Source organism: Colletotrichum siamense (genome assembly GCF_013390195.1).
Source record: "Colletotrichum siamense strain Cg363 chromosome Unknown KSG_Cg363_contig07, whole genome shotgun sequence".
Classification (NCBI taxonomy): domain Eukaryota; kingdom Fungi; phylum Ascomycota; class Sordariomycetes; order Glomerellales; family Glomerellaceae; genus Colletotrichum; species Colletotrichum siamense.
In genome coordinates, this window is record NW_023501020.1 from 3347807 (window position 1) to 3366702 (window position 18896).

General features: G+C 53.6%; 7 protein-coding genes across 7 annotated transcripts; 5 read left to right on the forward strand and 2 right to left on the reverse strand.

The window, feature by feature from the left end:
* Positions 1 to 317: 317 nt before the first annotated feature.
* CGCS363_v011206 (uncharacterized protein) lies at positions 318 to 1246 on the forward strand (the record flags this gene model as incomplete). Its single annotated transcript, XM_036643055.1, has 2 exons — positions 318 to 669; positions 804 to 1246. 2 exons carry the CDS (start codon positions 318 to 320, stop codon positions 1244 to 1246), a joined length of 795 nt encoding a protein of 264 aa, XP_036492168.1.
* Positions 1247 to 1384: 138 nt separating this feature from the next.
* On the reverse strand, positions 1385 to 6503 carry atnG-0 (ABC transporter atnG; the record flags this gene model as incomplete). The annotated part of the gene is made up of 14 exons (XM_036643056.1): positions 1385 to 1601; positions 1654 to 2719; positions 2785 to 2849; positions 2897 to 2947; positions 2995 to 3066; positions 3119 to 3242; positions 3301 to 3669; positions 3738 to 3912; positions 3961 to 4670; positions 4730 to 4963; positions 5029 to 5308; positions 5368 to 5591; positions 5659 to 6202; positions 6258 to 6503. The coding sequence occupies 14 exons, from the start codon at positions 6501 to 6503 to the stop codon at positions 1385 to 1387; spliced, it is 4377 nt and encodes a 1458-aa protein (XP_036492169.1).
* A 3548-nt stretch (positions 6504 to 10051) lies between these two features.
* FRE5 (Ferric reductase transmembrane component 5) lies at positions 10052 to 11878 on the reverse strand (the record flags this gene model as incomplete). The annotated part of the gene is made up of 4 exons (XM_036643057.1): positions 10052 to 10464; positions 10523 to 11400; positions 11459 to 11614; positions 11673 to 11878. 4 exons carry the CDS (start codon positions 11876 to 11878, stop codon positions 10052 to 10054), a joined length of 1653 nt encoding a protein of 550 aa, XP_036491356.1.
* Positions 11879 to 12882: 1004 nt separating this feature from the next.
* On the forward strand, positions 12883 to 14761 carry MFSD1 (Major facilitator superfamily domain-containing protein 1; the record flags this gene model as incomplete). Its single annotated transcript, XM_036643058.1, has 5 exons — positions 12883 to 13164; positions 13232 to 13320; positions 13383 to 13527; positions 13588 to 13651; positions 13716 to 14761. 5 exons carry the CDS (start codon positions 12883 to 12885, stop codon positions 14759 to 14761), a joined length of 1626 nt encoding a protein of 541 aa, XP_036491357.1.
* Positions 14762 to 15052: 291 nt separating this feature from the next.
* Positions 15053 to 15994, forward strand: ligI-0 (2-pyrone-4,6-dicarbaxylate hydrolase; the record flags this gene model as incomplete). Its single annotated transcript, XM_036643059.1, has 1 exon — positions 15053 to 15994. One exon carries the CDS (start codon positions 15053 to 15055, stop codon positions 15992 to 15994), a length of 942 nt encoding a protein of 313 aa, XP_036491520.1.
* Positions 15995 to 16404: 410 nt separating this feature from the next.
* On the forward strand, positions 16405 to 17377 carry CGCS363_v011211 (putative fructose-bisphosphate aldolase; the record flags this gene model as incomplete). Its single annotated transcript, XM_036643060.1, has 3 exons — positions 16405 to 16490; positions 16541 to 17050; positions 17107 to 17377. The coding sequence occupies 3 exons, from the start codon at positions 16405 to 16407 to the stop codon at positions 17375 to 17377; spliced, it is 867 nt and encodes a 288-aa protein (XP_036491519.1).
* A 539-nt stretch (positions 17378 to 17916) lies between these two features.
* Positions 17917 to 18789, forward strand: CGCS363_v011212 (4-hydroxy-4-methyl-2-oxoglutarate aldolase; the record flags this gene model as incomplete). The annotated part of the gene is made up of 4 exons (XM_036643061.1): positions 17917 to 17970; positions 18034 to 18204; positions 18275 to 18445; positions 18508 to 18789. 4 exons carry the CDS (start codon positions 17917 to 17919, stop codon positions 18787 to 18789), a joined length of 678 nt encoding a protein of 225 aa, XP_036491521.1.
* Between the last annotated feature and the right edge of the window lie 107 nt (positions 18790 to 18896).

Here is an 18896-nt window from a genome sequence, read left to right on the forward strand (position 1 = left end):
GGACCTTTGCCTTTGCCCAGTGCGATTCCATTCACGTTGATTTGATTGGCAACGTGGCAAGCTGAGCCGAAATGAGGTAGATGCGGGGCCGTTGCACACAGTGTTTGCTGCGGAGGCACTGTGCTTGGAGATCGACGTCAGTGAGGCCAATACGCCTCCACGTGGGCTGTCTTCCGCGTCTTCCAAGCTTTACGTCCATCTGCCACACGACCGTTAACACCACGTCACCGTTCTCAACCTCTTTCCATACTTCAATACCTCCTCACAGTCATTCCTCAACTCATCAACCACATAACCATCCAAACTCGAAAAAGAACATGGGCGTGAATAGTGCCATTGCGGGGCTCCCCGCCTACAAGGCCCTCGACGCCTATCTCACCACCGGCGGCGACAAGAACTCCCTCGACGACACCATCCAGAAATACAACGACCTTGCCAAGGCCGCCGAGTCCTCCCTCGAAGACTTCCTCTGGGACACGTACAACGCCATCTTTGCGACCGCCAAGCAGACGCCCCCGGAAAAGCAGGCGCCCCTCGTCGACTTCGTCCAGCGCCTGCGCGAGACCACCGTCACCGGCTCCGACGGCCAAGCGCTGCACTTGAGCGAAGGCGTCGTCTGGAAGGATCTGCCCACCTTTGGATGGGTTGCTCGCGATCTCTGGAACTTTGGTGCGTTCACAATCTTCAAACTCCACGTTCCTTGATGTGCTCGTATCAGTGTTGTGATATCAACCTGCCTAATCGGGAAACGCTCAATGAGGCCTTTAATCTCTGAATTTCCCCAATTGCTAACAACACCGCAGATGTCACCGACGCATCCGCGTCAGAGGAGGACAAGACATCCTGGGACAACCTCGCCGCCTTCCTCGCGCAACTCACCTCCCGCGCCTCCCTCTCCGAGGGCACCGCCGACCCCCTGGACTACTCCACCTACGGCCTGTGGGCCCTGCGCACCGCCTTCGAGGAGGACCACCCCGCCGGCGCGGACAAGAGCGCCGCGCTGAGGCAGGCGTCGATCTGGATCAAGTACTCCGGCGAGACGCTGCAAAAGCTCGCCGCCCGCGACGCCAAGCTCGAGGCCAAGACGGGCAAGGCGGGCGGCAAGTTTGGCGGGAAGGAGTGGAGGGGGTTCAACCAGGAGAGGTGGGGTGTCTGGACGGAGGCGTTTACGGCGGCGCAGGGTGAGGTTGCTGATGAGGAGGTGAAGGGGTTGGCTAAGGAGGCTGTTGGGATTATGAAGAAGTGAGGATGGATGAGATGATGAAAATGATATGAGATTAATGACGACAATTGACAAAGAAAAGCTTTCTATGACTCTATGGCAGGACCTTCCGATAACATCGTATCACATGTCGAGGTTTATCAGTGTAATGGCCAAGAGGAATCACCCCTCCTGAAGCTTCCACAACGAGGCAAACACACCACCCCGCTCAAGCAGCGTCTTGGGATGATCAAACTCGACAACCTCTCCATCCTGCAGCGCCACAATCTTGTCAAAGTCAACAACGGCCTGCAGACGGTGCGCAATCACAATGACAGTCCACCTCTCAAACTCGCTCCTGATAAGGTCCTGCACAACCTGCTCCGTCACCTGGTCCAAGCTGCCAACACGTCAGTCAACATCATGAAGCATTCCGGGCAGAAAAGACATACCTGCTCGTCGCCTCGTCCAGCAATAACACCCTGCTCTCCCTCAACATCGCCCGCGCCATGCAGAACAGCTGCTTCTGCCCAGCGCTCAACCACTCCGTCTCAAAGCCCACATCCAGCCCGCCCTTGTCCTCAAAAAGACTCTTCAGGCGCGTTTTCTCCAGCGCTTCCCATACCGCTGCATCTTCGCACTTGCTCAGCGGATCGAGGTTCCGCCGGACGGAGCCAGGGAGGAACAGCGCGTCCTGCGGGAGTGCGACTAGACTCTCTCGCAGCCGTGAAATCGGCACCGTCGAGATATCCACCCCGTCCACTTCAATAGTTCCAGACGAGGGGTCATGCAGGCGGAGAAGGAGCGCGAGAAGAGTCGACTTGCCGCTCCCCGTCCGCCCGCATATCGCCACCTTCTCACCAGGCTGGATTTCCAGGTTAATCCCCCGCAGAACTTGGTGGTCATCATACGCAGCAGCCACATCACGAATCCTCACACGCCCCCGATCAGGCCACACGCTCTCTACCTCCCTATCCCCATCAACCTCCGTCGGCGTCTCCATCTGAAACTCCCTAATCCTCGCCACCGCCCCTAAACTCGTCTCCAGATCGGCCCAGTACTTCAGCAACAGCATCAACAAATACCCGAACCCCATCACACTAACCAGCGCCACACCCAATAACCCCGGATCAACGCTCTCGCGCAGCGCAACCGCAAGACTGACAAGCAACACCGCCAGCGCCGCAACGACGAGGTCGAGCACCAGGAGCAGCCATTTCTGCAGGCTCCCCATGACGTAGAACGCGCGCTGGCTCATGTCGAGCCGCGCGAGGTTCTCCGCTTCGGCGGCGGCGGTGACGGCCAGCGCGCGGATGGTGACTAGACCAGCGGCGGAGGCGAGGAAGTGCGAGAAGAGCGGGGACTTGGCTTCGAGGTCGAGGAGGCGGATTTGGCGCGAGGTTTGGAGGTAGACGCGCTGGAGGAGGTAGAGGGCGAGGAAGAGGAGGGGGATGAGGAGGGTTAGCTGGGGCGTGGCGAGGGTTGTGAGGACTATTTCGGCGATGGCGAGGGTGAAGTCTGCGATTGGGTTAGTTCTTCTGTTGCGAGGGAGGGGGGGAGGTAGGTGGGGAGGGGGGAGATACAGTCGAAGGTGAGCATGAAGGCGAGGGGGAGAGGGAGGTCGATCAGGTTCATGTCTTGGCTGAATCTGTAGGATGTTAGATGGTGGGTTGAGCGTGGGAGGGGAGTGAGTACCGGTTGATGATTACGCCGGTGTCGGTTTTGACGAAGAAGGACATTGGGGCGCTGGGGTATGCGTCAGTGAGTTGAGATGGCGGGAGTGTGTGACTTACGCGAGGGCGGCTTTTAGGACTCCAAAGTGAAGGCCCTTGGCGGAGTGCGGGACGATGATGACCAGGAAGTAGCTGACATGAATCAGTAAAACCAAGGAATGGGCAGTTTGGTGGCAGGACTTACTACGTCTCAATGGCAACAGCAACTTCCGTAAGAACGCCCCAGAGGACGTATACTCCCACCCACATGCCCAAGTTCGGATCAGAGTGGTCTTCGTTGGCAGCTACCCAGAACTTGACCCAAAGACCTACGTCAAACTCATCAGAAACTAGCACATCATCAACTGTCAATAGTGGTGGCCTTACGCTGCATCGTCCGACATCCCATCTGGAACAGCACCATCGTCGCAAACAGCAGGAACGCCGTCGTGCCCATGGACTTCATGTAATACAGCAACGAGCTGGTATTCGCCGCACCACGGCTTGCTTTCAGCTTCTCAACGCCATTGGGCTTCACCCCGGCGACGTGCTTGTCTTTCTTCGGCGCTTCAACGTCGTCTTTCGTGTCTTCGTCGCTGTTCTCAGGCGTCTCCTCTTCCGAGTCACTCAGTTGCGTAACCCGAAGCTTGCTCACGTAGCCACCCGACTTGCTGAGCTCCTCGAAGGAACCTCGCTCAGAGATCTTGCCGTCGGCGGAGAGGGAGAGGATCTGGTCGGCGAAGCGGAGCCATTGGGCTGCAATTACGGGGTTTAGTCCTGTCTACCAGGGGATGATCTCAAAGAAACCAACAGGGGCAGCTTACCGTTGTGAGTTGCAAAAATGACCGACCTCTTCTGGTCAGCTTGTACGCTTCGAAGGAGCCCTTGAGCGCCGAACAGCGCGTTGAAGCATTTTGAGGCCGTGTTCGAGTCGAGGCCCTTGAGGGTGTCGTCCATGATGATGACTTGCTTCCCGCTGTAGATCGCTCGGGCGAGGGCCTAGACACCGTCAGTCTGGAACGTAGCAATCTGACAGAGGGGGACTACAATGCGATGCTTCTGCCCGCCGCTCAAGGCAGCCCCTGAACTTCCCACAACGGTGCCATCTGCGTCCGGAAGCAACCGGATGTCCTCCTCAAGCTGACACGCCGCAATCACCTTATCATACAGCACCGCGTCATAGCTTGCGCTGCTGGTGATGTTGTCCCTAATGCTTTGGTTCAAAATCCAGGGGTCCTGGTCACAGTAAGCCACCTCCGGACTCGCAACGTACTCCACGTCTCCCGCGATGCGATACGTCTCGCCGACCAGCGACTTCAGCAACGTCGACTTACCAGACCCAACCGAGCCAATCACAATCGTCAGCGTCGCCGGTTTGATCTTGAGCTCCAGATCATGCAAGATGGCTTTGTCAGTACTCCAGCCGAAGGAACCCTCCGAGACCTTGATTAGCGGCTGGTCGGGCGTCGGCTCCATTGCGACTCCGTTGGGTTGTCCCTGCCTCCTCGACTTCACGTTCCTGTAATCCTCCCTCTTCTCCTTCGCCAGAAACTCCTGGATCTTGTCAAGGCAGCCGATCGTCATGGCGAGGTGCCGCGGGACCATGACGAGCTCGGAGACGGGGTTGATGAGGATGCCCAGCAGGGAGAGCGACGTGAAGGCCTGCACGACGTTGAGGGGCTGGCCGCCGGCGAGGCGCTGCGCGATGGCGAAAGCGGCGAGGGTGATTGAGGGGGTCATGATGGAGGGAAGCTGGCCTGCAAAACGATTGTGAGCTAGCCTGTAGTTTTTATTACGTAGACGAAAGGCCACTTACCGACGAGCACGTTTGAGATTTGGATCTTCCTAAACTCCTTGGACTCCTCGAGCTCAAAATCCCGCAGCCCCTGGATTTGGTCCTGCACCGTGCCGCTGAGGCCGCTCATCTTGACGCCCTTGACGGAGCCCATGACCTGTGTGGTGACGCCGACGCGCTTCTGGATGGCTTCGCGCCGGCGGCGCTGGCGGGGCGGGATAAGCTTACCCAGCCGCGCAGCTATCAGAACGCTGACTGTAAAATCATTATCAGCGCATCTATTCTCGAGGTAGATGGAACATTCGCAGTGAACCCCTTACCGATGGCAATCAGAACAGGCGTGATACACGCAGCACCAAGCTGGTTCCCGAGAATCCACATCGCCAGCGCGACCTGAACCAGGTTCGGGACGACGGCGAGGCACCACTCGGCCGCGACGGTGATCCACTCGACCTCGGTGCCCATGAGGGCAACGGCGGTCTCTGAGGTGCCGCTCTCGGCGCGGAGGGAGAGCATGTTTTGGTAGATTATGGCGATGAGGGCGCCTCTGATGCTGGTTATGAGGCGGTAGGACAGCTGGCTTGTCCATAGGGAAGATACCTGTTTGTTATTAATCAGTGAGGAGCCGAATGTGGGAGAGGGTAGGAATGGCTGTGTACTGCGTTTCCGATAAAGACGAATGCGAATTGGGCAATGAGCCAGTAGCCCTCCTCCACGGGCGTTGTTTCGTGGTTCTGGATGTACTCGATCGTGATCTGGACCAGGATCGGTTGGGCGAGGCCGAAGGCGACTTTGATGAATCGGGGGAAATGGGTGTAGAGGAGCTCTGGGGAGAAGGCTTTCAGGAGAGCAATTGAGAGGGCATGGGTTCGGGTTTGGTCGACTGAATATCGGACGAGGTCAGTACCCAGTTCTTAAGGAAATCAAATTGGAGCTCGGTAGTGCAGTACCATTCTTCCAGGCTGTAGATAGTCTCTCCAGAAGCTTTTCACCAGACAATGCCTCATCAACGGGCTCAAGGTCCTCAGTCACCAAGTCCTTCTTCCAGCCCAACTTGAACAGAGGGTTGAGCCAGAGCGACAGACTCCGGCCAAAGATGCCAGATAGCTCCTCTCGGGTAGCCTTAGTGGCTGGAATGGTGATGAAGGCGGGCTTCGATGTTGACTCCGCCGCAAGCAGGACGACCTTTACGACGAGTTGGACGGTCAGGAGATTGACAATGTCAAGGCCACCGTTGTAGGCGTAGGCCCATTCTCTTGGAAGACGAGCTGCGTCAAGGATGATTGTAGCCAAAAGGGACGTCTGCAGCACAGCGGAGGGAGCACGAGCTCTCCGGTGTTCGAGTCTAGAGACGAAGATGAAGAGGATGCTGGATGCGATGGCCAAAGAACCTGACGCGGTGATGACGCCAGTGTCTCCGGCGACTTCTCCGCCTCGGATGGCGGCTACGCCCAGAGTCAAGATTTGGAGCGCCGCGAGTGCGTGCCAGAGGATCTTGGTGGCAGGGTTAGTCACATATATCGCGATGCTCTTCAAATATCGGGCTTACAAGCTTGAGATGAGCGACCCATGACCCCTGGTTCACAGCTGGTTTGTTCCAGAGCTTCCATACACGATGCAGACCCCAAATGATAGCGATAGCGGAGGGCACGATTGACCCGAAGACTTCAAACTGATTATCGAAATACGGCGCTCGTGAGCAGCCTCGATGAGGGCCAAGGACGAGGCGGCCGAGACTGTCGTCGGGGCACACGGCGGCCCCGAACGGGACCCGGGGTGCTGGCCACAGACCCATTGCGGAGGTCGTAGAGAAATCAAAAGATGTATCTATATCAAGACTGAACACATCAATTGCGACCGGCGGGCAGTTGAGTGGTAAATAGAGCGTAGACGACGTCGAATGCAGCTGGCTTCGACCACGTAAGATAACGCACGTCAAGGTGCTGACGCCACGCGACTCGGGCGAACCGAAACCGCCGTGTTACGAACGGCGCAGGATCCTGCGGCACAGCAGCAGCAGCCCCTGGAAGACGTTGCAGAGAGCGTCGCTTACGCTGTGTACCTTGGGTGAGCAATATTTCCTTATTGGCCTTGACCTTCCTGAATCGGCTTGGGGCCTCAGGGGTCTGGTTCGGCTCGCTTGCCGAATAAACAGCTTGCCAGGAGGGACTTTTGTAAAGAATACAGTCGTGGTCAGTATCGCGTGCTACGCAGGATTTACGAGGGAATTCACCCTGATCCTTCTATGCTGGAATTCCGCTGAGCAATATTGACGTCACTCCTTTAGGTCTGCAAGAGAGTCTCAGCCGCTAGGTGCCATGGTGATAATCAAGTAAATATAAAGATCTGAACACAGTGAATAAGTGTACTCAAACAAATTTCCGCTTAATGTCTTCGGGAACTGATGATGCTCAAATACCGAAATGGCTTCATGCAGCGTGCAATCATCGATGCGGACTTTCCAAATCATAAATGCATTCATCAGGGGTATGTAACTTCCTGCCTTCCTCCAGGCAACATCATACGTAAAGACCAACCTTGCGACTCATGAACGTCTCTGGCAACCATCTGCAGCCACAACGTCGGCACAATCGGGAGCCAAAACTCGCATATCTCCGTCCTCAATATCTCTACCCCGGCGGCCCAAGATTCCCGCGCGCCATCTCTATCGCCCATAGCCAGCAGAGCATGGGCCAGGGATAGGTGAGTTATCGCCGTCGTGAACCCGCCTCCTGGCCCGAGGGTATACATCTTCTGAGCTTCCTCAAGGGCAAATTTCCACCGTAGCACAGCTGCCTGGCGATCTGCCCTGAAGCTGGCTATTCGCGCATGGCCTATGAACAACCGCATGTGCAGTTGTTGGTCATGGAGGTTGTCTAGTTCGGCAGGCTCGTAACCCTCAAGCTCTTTCAATGTTGCTTCAGCAGCATCTAATCGTTGAAGTCCAATGTCGACCTCTGCCGATGCCAGTAGTAGCCTCCGGGGCCCGCGCCGGCAGCGCTCGGCGTCTTCCGTCGTGCCGAGCTCTGTTTGGAGTATATCGGCGGCCATCGCCCACTCCTGCATATTGCAGTATATATCTGCAAGCCTGCCACATAAGAGGCGTCGCGTGTTCTGACGAATCGGCTTCGTCATGTCCAAAGACATTAAATGCTCTATCGAAGCCCTGGCAGCGCCAAAGTCGCCGATGGATTGGAAGAAGCGCGCTGCCGTGCTCTGCAATCGGAAAGTGACCTCTATATCGAGAGTCGATAATGGTTGCTCCGCTTGCCAGTTGTATATGAACGACGACACATCATTGTCGTAGCACTTGATCTTGTTTTCGATTTGAGAAATGTGCAGGCGTCCGAGAAGGGCGTGGTCCTTGCGAGTGGAAGGTTGCGGCCCTCGCCAGATGAAGTCGCGGATGTGTGCTTCCGACTTTGCAAACTCGCCATCGAGCCGTAGCAGATTGCTCCGGGAGAGGACCACCGACGCGTGGAAGTAATACGGCATGGGCTTGCGCAGGAACGACTTTGCTCTGTCGACGGCGGCGCGGCGCATTGGTATGTGGTCCCGCTCGGAAAAGTAGAGAAGAGCGTCGATGACCTCCGCCTTGAGCGGTGTTGGAACTTTGAAGGTTGTCGTGGCCTTGTCCATCACCGCCCAAACGGCGGCTTTGAGAGTTGGCGACCTAGCGGACCTTGCTTGTCAGTAAAGAAAAAGCATTAGGCGGGTGAAGCGACGAACCATTCCGTGTTTCCTTCATAACATGGAGGAACGACAAAGCACAACAGTTTAAGGGCGACGTTGCCTAGTTCGTCCATCGTTTTGGGGGTTAGCACTCTGGAGAAGAACATGGCAAGTTCGGAGCATAGAGACCAGACGTTTGTCCTGTCTTCCAGGCCATGCTTGTTAATGTACGGGCTTTCTGTCGCGCGAGAACACTCTATGTCGTCGGATAGAAGGTTGGTAAGCTCGGTGGGCAGACCGAACTTGTCAGACGTGACAGTTTCAATCTCGCCATCGCTGTTCCACCGCCGTTGCGGCGACCGAACGCCTTTCAAGAGGGCCTCGGGTACGTCGGAGCCTCCATAAGCATAAAGGAGTAATAGGAGTTGATCTGTTGCTGGAAGCACATCGGCGTAGTCATAGAACAGATTGTAGTACGAGGAAGGCAATGCGGGGTCTGTGAATGGGCATAAGTATTGAGAGAAATTATCGAGAGTGTGGTGCGACCGACCTCGGAGTTGACTTAAGATAAGACGCTGCACAAATGCTGTATAGTCTTCGTATCTCGGTGACAGATTGAGCAAGTGGCTAAAGACTTCTTCGTCGTCTATGTTCAGATACCTCTCATATCTGTGACATGTAAGTGCCTGTTCAGCCCAATGCACCATGGAATTCTCACGTTGATGGCGGAACATCTAGCGGAAGCCAAAGAATTGCTCCAAGACCGCCGAGTTTGCGTGCAATCTGAATATACTTCCTCCCTGAGTTGCGAATGTCGCTATAGTTGTGCTGCCCTGGGAATATTTCGGCAACTTGAGGCGGTACCAGTACTTGCGCATCCAACTTCGATCTGAGAAATATTACCACGCAGGCAAGCCGCCGTCGCAATTCTGCAGGCACTCTGTTATCAGACACGGCCCAGAACCCATCAATGTTTTCTCTGAACTGCTCCCGGACCTGGTTGACCGGCGTGAGGTCAAGCGAGTCGACGGCCAGCGCTTTGCTCGTGCGCTGGTTGCGGGGGGTGACGTGGAACTGCACATCGCGGGAGAGCGACTTGGACTGCGCCAGAAGCCGGCGCAGATCCTCCAGGTGTCGGTTAAGTGCAGGGATCAGATTTCTAGCTTGGCTCTCATCATATTGGTTCGATAGAAGTCGGACTGAGCTGCACAAGCATACCGCCTCCATCGTTGCCGTGGTGGCTGGCAGCAGGCGTGGGGTTTAGACTTCTGCACGCGATAATGAAAGGTCCAGTCCTCCTCACTGTGAGAGGATTAAATTCCTTCTTTTGCAAAACATGGTCTCCACCGACCGTTCTCGGCGCTTAACTCGGAAATGCGAGATCCCCGACCCGCTCTCCTTTTTTTTTTCCTGTCCGTCAGACCATGCCGGGGTCAGCTTGGTTGCCTCACTTATCAATCGCCCCATGCTCCTGGACTAGTCCTCTTTGAGGTGACGTGGCATGGGTAGCTCCACTAAATACTTGAGATTTTGTTATCGAAGCTGTGAATGCTTTTCGTCTTTGCGGCCACATTTTAGAGTCAACTTGTGTGTAAGACCTGCAATACCGTGAGCTGGCGGAATGGTGCTTCATGCATGTCTATGTCTAAATGTTCTTAGCCTCATCTATGATCAAAAGTTCTCAAAATGGATGTCTATCCTCAGCCCTCGACTGTTTCGCCATCTATCCGCTGAGTCCCTCACATCGTCCATGAGCGATTCCGGCCCGCATGTGGCGACCAGAACCCTCTGTTCAGTCGCAACGCCTTCTAACGCCACGCCGATCTCCTGCTCTATGTTGACTTTCTCAAATCTGATGTTGAAGGCGTCTTCGATCTCATCAGTAGTAGTGCTTGTCAAGAGTCCCTCCGTGTCGTGCGATATGGACCCATAGTTGACGACACCTTCATTCATGCGTCTATTGTTGGGTGTTTCGGCTGACGTTTCTTCTCTGGGTGAATCACCAGTAACGTAAAGCTTGACATCAATGCTCGATCCGGATCTCGAAATTTTGTGAAGGTGTTCTTGAAACCAGCTTAAATGTTCTGATATGGTGTTAGAAAATCATGTCTCGCGACTTGCACATGAACTTGGAAAACCAACCTGATTGTCTCACTGTCCAGATAAAATCAACAGACTGAGCTTTGACTCGGTCATACCGGCTCATCATGCGGTTCATCAGACCGAAGGTGAATGCTGCTCCGCTGCCTCCAGCAACCAAGACTAACTTGTCGTAGGACTCTGTATCTGGCAGCGATCCATACGGACCATCCACAGAGGCCCACGCAGTGCGGTTGGAATGACTCCTAGAAAACTCGTCGACGCGTCTGGTGAAGCCTTGGTGTGACTTCATGACGAGCTCTAGACCTGCAGAGTCATTGTTTACGACTGTGAACGGATGATTTTCGTAAGGGTGAATACGTGGAATCCAGAGGAAACAGTGAGTTCCAGGCAGCATCTTCTTGACCCCTGGCTTTCTCAAGATCACCCTCGTGCCGCCATCAGGGAGTGGATAGAAGGTCGCAGAGTTGTTTATGAGATTCAGAACCATTCGTGCCCCTCGTATCATGCGGTCGACCACCCACATAGCCGCAGTGAACGACATCACCACTGGGATCTTCTTTGCCCAGTTGGGTCTGTGAAGGCCGGTCAGAATAACAGCTGCCACAAAGGCCACGATGTGGCTGATGTAAAACAGTTCGTAGCGGCGATGTCTCGCGATTCCCATGAGCAGGACAAGCATCGCAACACCTGCGCCGATGCCCTCGAGGTCTTCCTTCTTCAATAGTTGAACCAGACGACCTTGGCGGCCGAAGTGAACCGTGTAGACGATGGCGTGAAGAGCCAAGAGAAGCACAGCTATGTATCCCGCAAGTCGGTGAAAGTAGTTCAGCTCAGCGTGTGAGATATGTGCAACCCGGCTCAGCGGCGTGTTTTTGAGTCCAAAGAAAACGCACAGCATCATATTGATGGCGCTCATCCTATAAAATCATAGATGTTAGCTTCCATCCCCATGCCTAGACTGAGGTGGACATTTACCATCCGAATCTCGAAGCCCAATGATTGAGCAGGTGCCTAAGGGCAAGGATATTGGAACACAGAATGGCGTTGGCCGCGATGAAGCTTCCGATGATGATGACATATCCGAGAGAAGGGCGTCCGAACCAGCCAAGGTTCACGCGTCTTTCTAACTTTCTGCATGAAGCTTATTAACCAGAGTTCGTCTTATCGCGAGCTTCTGCTCAAAACCTACTGGAAAGCGAGGAGAAGGTTGTGACGCGCCGCGAGTAATCTTCTGGAAGACGCTTTTGAGCGCGCTTTCTTCGTGTTGTGACACGCTTCCCGCAGCCAACTTGTCGCGATGACTACGGCCATAAGGCCGCAAAGGAAAGAGAGGTAGATCTTGATAGCTTTCTCATTTGCGCCTTGCTTCGTGGTGGGGGTTTCGAAAAACTGCATAGTGTCCTTCTTGAGCAGGCTGCCATCGGACGTAACGAGATGATGTCCAAACAAGGGGCGAGCAGTAGGTGTACTTACCTAGATTGATTAGATGGGGCATATGATCAGATTGATAAGATAAATGGCAGCTGATGGCAGTCATCCCTTAGGGTCCACATCAGAAAAATCTCGCGGACAGCTCAACCGGTCATTTCGGCGCTAGCAGGGATTCTGTCATGCGCCTGTCTCTCACAGTGAGGGCTTTTCCCACTCACACCCCAATGTGACAGGGTTTCTAGCGCCTCAGAATTGCTCACTGTGAAGGCAGAACTTCAAAATGACCGTGTATATGGCGTCTAGCCCCGGTTGCGGATCACGTTTGCCAATGAAATGGCCAAAGACAAGCCTCAAACGACTAGGCGATTTGAGAGATATGTTCCTGATCTACGTTGCGGTGGAATCTCAAATTAGAGAGTTAAACATGCTAGATAAGTCTCGTTCCTCTATTAAGCAGTTCTCTTACCGATGCCCATAAAGGTTGCTGTATGCCACAGTCCCTTAGTCCAGGGTACCGACTGCAGGCTCATCGAGGGATCATCGCCCGTACTTTTGCTGAAGAGACAAGTAAAATAAAACACCACTACTTTCCGAATCCACCTTGACTTCTCCCCATCCTCAATGTCGGACGACTATTTCCAAAGCAGCCATTCAATAGCATGGCTTACTGCGTCCCGAGAAACTGGATGACCCTAGTTGACACCTCCGGCCCACCGAAATCGGATTCGCATCCTGCTAACAAAGAAAAACACCGCCAAGGCAGAGTGCGCAGTGTTGCATCGGGGGTGTGTGGAGCACGTCGGCGTCGGGCACAGGCTTGGAAGATTTATCTGATGATCAGACAAGACAAGATTGATTAAAAGCCGCCGCCGCGACGTCTTCCAGTTGTGATATTGTCGTTCAGATTACCCTCTCTTCTCTCTCTTTGGGGACATTTTGACAGCCGACGGCGATCGCGAACCGTCGACATGGCGTCCGAGAAACCCGCCGATCGTCCGGTCCCCGCATCCGAGGACGCCGACGTGGCCACCCCGGTGCGCTTCGACTCCGATGCCGACGAGAAGCGCATTGCGGACGTCAACAGCAGCCCCTCCGGAGATCCTGTCGAAATCAGGGACTTTCCCTGGACTTGGAAGCTGACCGCCCTCATATGCGGTGTTGCGCTGTCCTGGGGCTCGTCATTCTCTGAGAATACTCTCGGGCCCCTCAAGAGCACATTGATCAAGCAGCTTGACATCAACAACTCACAGGTCAGTCGTCATGCAGTCGTGGACAATCTTCTAAACAATTGTATGTGCGACAATTAACACACTGTAGTATGGTGCCATCTCTTCGGCCACGTCACTCGTGAACACGATTCTTCCGATTCTCGGCGGATACGGGCTGGATCATTATGGCGTCGAATGGTAAGTGATTAGGCCACAGAACCTCATAATTGGAAAAGGCACTGATGCCCTGTTTTGCACAGGGGTTCGTTGGCTTGTTCGGTCGCAATCTTCATTGGCGCTGTCGTGTCAGCGGCTGGTTCCAATAACGATTCTTTCACCTTGGTTGTGACGGGCCGAGTGATTATGGGCTTCGGAAGTACTGTCATTGAGACTTGCACGTCAAAGGTGAGTTGACTCAAGGATCGGACTGTTTTGTTTGGCAAATTTCTCACAGCCGCACCAAAGATTTTGGCCCATTGGTTCCAACACAAAGGCCTTGGACTTGTGTATGGTTTGGACCTGTCTATCGGTAAGTAGTCCGAATGTTTCTGTTATACTCAAAGTGAATCAACTGCTGACGGCCTCTGTTGCAGGAAAGCTCATCGTTCTCATCGCCAAGGCCACCGCGGTTCCCATGCGAGATGCGTCATCATTCTGGGGGTGGGCCCTGTGGATTCCCGCCATCGTCTGTTTCGCCAACCTCATTCAAAACATCTTCTACGTCTGGTGGGCCCGAAGCCGGCCCGAGTGGACTCAGATGCCCACCGGCCAAAAGCTCGCCATGGAGATTAGAGCCCGCGAGCGCGCACAGCGCGCGCAGAACAACGAGGTTGCAACTTTCAGGACTAGAGCAACAGCCCGTACCTTGAGTGCCCTCCCTAATTGGGGTGCTCTCCTTTGTGTTCCTCGCTTCTTCTGGTTGGTTGGTTGCACCCAAATTCTACAAGCTGGTGTTGTTGGTGGCTTCAACGGTCTTAACGCCGACATCATCACCCAAACTCGGGGCTCCACCGCTCAGCTTGCCGGCTACACCTCCGCCGTCCAGCAGGTGATCCCTGTTGTGTGTGCACCTCTCATCGGGTCTTTCTTCGACTATGTCGGCTATCGTATGATGTTTGTTAGTCTTACGTCGGCCATCTGGATTTTGGTATACTGCCTTATCGGGTACACTCAGACTAACGCACTTGGATCGATGGTCATCGCTTCTGTGGCATCAACTATGAACGCCCTGCCCTTCTTGGCATCTATCCCACTAATCGTGCCGAACCAACTCGAGCTTGGGCTTGTATTTGGTATTTGGAAGGGTTTCAATAACAGCGGAAGTGTCATAGTTGACATGATTGCTGGCAGGCTGCAGGACATTACGCCTGGAGGAACATACGAGCGCGTAATTGCCTTCTTTGTTGCCGTGAAGGGCCTGGAGTTTTGCCTTGGGCTGTTCTATGGAGTTCTTGACCGCAAATACCTGGCAGGCATTCTTAGCATCAGCAATAAGAAGCGCATGGATATCGAAAAGGAAGGAAAACTGGGAGACCTCGTCGGCAGAAGGCCTGCCAGGTCGTTCACGGCCGTGGGGATTGTCCTGGTCTGCTCTCTGATTATCATAGCCTGGGTTTTGTTCATCAAGTACTCCATTTGAACGTTAGTCGATAAAAAGATGCCTCTTGCATTTTGACATAAGAAGTGCATCCATCAGCCAGAAAATGTGCATCCACTGACTTTTGGTTTTGCGGTCGGTTATGGTGCAACATCAGTCGGGATTAAGCCGATGTCAGTCTACATTGTTAGTAACCGAGTCATGCCCAGGACACTTCTCCAGGCTTCCGTAAACGGCAGTCAGTCCTCGAAGGGCTTCCAAGTGCTTTGATATAACATGATTTTTCTTCATCCATGGTTGAATGAGCAAACCATTCCTCCTCGGCCAAAAAACATGGGTTCAATCACCGAAGCGCCAAAGGTCGTCCCTGCTGGTGCACGGGACACACACCACCACATTTTCGAGCCAGCGCGCTTCCCTTTCGCCTCTGGAAGGCACTTCACGCCCTCCGTTGCAACTCTGGAGCAGCTGAAAGCTTTCGAAGAATCCATCGGCGTCTCACACGTGTGCATCGCACATGGCTTGTCATACGGGGCCGACTGCTCCTCTTTACTCTACTACCTGGAGCAGTTCAACGGAACGGCACGCGGTATCTGCGTCCTTGACCTCGAAACAGTAACAGACGAGCTGCTGGACACGTACCATGGAGCCGGCATCCGAAGCGTCAGGTTGGACTTCTTCAAGGCCCAGGCCATGAACGACGTCGACAAGCAAGTCAACCTCATCAGGTCCACCGCCAATAGGCTTCTTCAGTGGCACCCGACTGGCAATGGCTGGAGCATTCAAATTCAGCAGCCAAACATCTCTTACTGGGCCAAACTAGGCCCAGTTATTCAACAGTCAAAGCTGCCTGTGGTTCTGGATCACATTGGCCTTGTCAAAGCTTCCAGCATGGCACCGATTGGGTCTATGCCTGTCAGAGAGCAAACAGGATGGCAGGATCTACTGAACACGCTGAGAGGAGGAAACCTATGGATCAAGATTTCGGCACCCTATCGATGCTCTCGAGCTGATCCCCATTTCGAAGACCTCAAGGACATTGTGCAGGAGCTTGTCAGGACAAACTCCAAGAGACTGGTCTGGGGTAGTGACTGGCCTCATACTCAACGACATGAAGATAGACACCTGAGGAGCAAGGATGAGCAAGAGCCTTTCCTGAAGATTGACAACCCGGCGTGGATTCGGTCGTTGAGCACATGGTTGAATGGAGAGGAGTGGCAGGACCTATGGGTTAACAACCCTTCAACTCTGTATGATTATCCAGCCGAGTCATGAAGAAGGCAGTCAGTTTCTGTCGCGTCCTGGTATTCAGAAAGTTCTGTCTGAATTAAAGAAAGCAATTAGGCAAACAACGATTCCATGGATTGACAGGGTTACGTGATGTCATACGCAAGCAAGTCATTAAAATGACGTCTCACTTCAGTCTGTTACTTTCCAGACTCAAGCGAGTAAATTCTCGTTATTCTACCCAAATCCACTTGGAGTTTGGCCCGATCGGTTCAATTACACGATCGCGTCGCGAAGGGCACTTACAAGCCGGGGTCAAGCCGAGTGGGTCCCAGTAGGTTCGCGATCTCCTCCCACCCCGTGGATGGCTTTCAGATAAGTCATATGAACAGCCAGCTTGGACGTGTAAAAGCTGTAGCACTCACATAACTGACAAGCTCGAAAATACAGTCGCAAACATGGCATCTTTCCCCCAGAACAACAGAATGTATCAGATTCTTGAGGCGGCTAGGACAGGTGGATACGCTGTCGGCGCGTATAACTGGTGAGAGCTGGATTCTTTGTAGGCCTTCCGTGAAGCTGACTTGGAAATAGTTACAATGACGACGGTGTTATTGCAGTCATTCGGGCAGCTGAGGCATGCAAGTCGCCTGCCATTATCCAAGTCTTCCCATGGACGATGCGATTCCAAGGCCCCGAGTTCGTCAAGTACGTGATTGGCGCCGCGCACGCCGCGAAAGTTCCGATCGCGGTCCATCTCGATCACTGCATCGAACCGGAAGACGTCAAGGCGGCGCTTGAGCTTCCCTTCGACTCCATTATGGTCGATGCCTCAATCCACGACGAAGCCGAGAATGCCCGGCAGTGCAAAGAGATTGTTCAGATCGCGAACGCCAAGGGCATCGCTATCGAGGCTGAGATGGGCCGACTGGAAGGAGGCGAGGATGGCCTGCCAACAGTCGACCTCGAGACGATCTTTACACGACCCGAGCTTGCGAGAGATTTCGTGAAAGAGACAGGAGTGCAATTCCTCGCTCCGTCTTTCGGAAATATCCACGGAAATTACGGTCCTGGTGGTCCGGAGAAATATTGGAGATTGCCTCTGTAAGTATTCCAGCGCCTATAACGGAGCCATGATGCTGACTGATGTTTTGTTGCAGGCTGAACGATATTCACAATGCCATCCCCGACATTCCTCTCGTCTTGCATGGAACCCACGGTGTGTCTGACGAGCAATTCAGGAACGCCAGAAAGCACGGCATGGTCAAAATCAACCTGAACAGAACGGTCCGCGACGAATACACGGACTTCATCGCAGAGAATGCGGGCAAGTTGGAGCTTACCGTTCTGAAAATGAAGGGCGCGGAAGTTTATGCGAAGTCTATTGAGCGGGTGATGAGGGATGTGTTGTACTCAGCTGGCAAAGCATAAGGCATGCCGGCGTATAGAGATTCGAATTCATATACATGTTACCAACACGAATGAAGCACATGTCTCTGTGTGTATTTGGAACCAAGTTCTCAGCTCGTGCTATGAGGACTTCAACCGATCGCCAATTACAAAGCTGATGCAGCCCATTAGTTCGTGTCAATCGTAATCTACCAATGCTGAAAATTAATGTCGCAATTGAGCTATGCATTGTAAATTTCTTGATTCCTCCGGGCGGATAACCACGATTGCTCCAGACTTCTATCATGACTTTCGACCTGTGGTATCGGCCCAATCCCGAAAGTGTGACTGCAGAAAGCCGGCTTTTCCCCGAAACAAAACAAACTGCCCCGCGATGCCGGCCTTTGATGAAAACCCCGCGTGGGACCTATCCGACAATCGGAACAATCTTACGATAGAGACGTCATTGCCAGTCGGTTGGACGTCGATTAAAACCCCAGTAAGAGAGCTCTAGAAGCCAAAAGTGACTGCATGCTGTCGTTGACGTTCGAACTCAATTGCAGAATTTGCTTACTTTCACAATGACGTCAACATCCGACATCGTGGATCGTCTCTCCAAATGGTCAAGCTGTGATGTAAGTAGACCGACTTCTCGGCAAGATTCCATATCACAAGACTATAATCACTGAATATACTAGATCTCGGATGGCCTCTCCAAGCTTGGCCGTGCTGATGGAGGCTTCTTAGAGGGACTCGTGCTTTACTCGCCAGAGTACCAAGCTGGGAAGACTAAGATTGTCGGACCCGTCTTTACTGTCAAGTTTGCTCCCAAGAGCGACTCATCTGCGCCGAAGGTCGAGGGCAACTACGTGAGTTTAGCTTCCTCAGGCAAGTTTTAGAGATTGAACCTGGGACGCTAATCACGATTCCTTCTCGCAGATCGACCAGATCCCCAAGGATTCCGTTGTCTTCATCTCACAGCCGGCTCCGCATGTGAACGCCTGTTATGGAGGGCTGATGTCGTTGAGAGCCCAGATCCTCGGGGCCAAGGGTGTCGTAATTGACGGACATCTTCGCGACCTCCAAGAGCACAGAGATCTCGGATTTCCGGTGAGAGCCATTGAACATGTGACTAGTGCTTATGCATCCCCAACTAACGAACATCATTCCAGCTATTTGCGAGAGGCACTGGCACTACGGCCGGTGGTGCTGTGTGTTTCCCATCTGAAATCAACGTCGACGTGAAGCTTCAGTCTGCCAAGCAGGATGCCACAATTAGCCCGGGAGGATACATCATTGCAGACCTTGATGGCGTCGTGTTTTTGCCCGGCGATCTGGCCGAGCAGGTCCTTGAGAAGATCCCTGGGCTCGCTGCTGCAGACGACAGGTGTGCTGAGGCTATCCGTGGTGGCATGTCTGTACAGGAGGCGTTCGCGACTTTCAGGGGTAAATAGAGCGACAATGATTCGGCAATAAAGATCAATGCGTAAAGAAAGTTCTTCAAAAACCATCAAGTGGAATGGCAGGGAAATTTGGGGCAGGGAGATAGGCGCAGTTATCG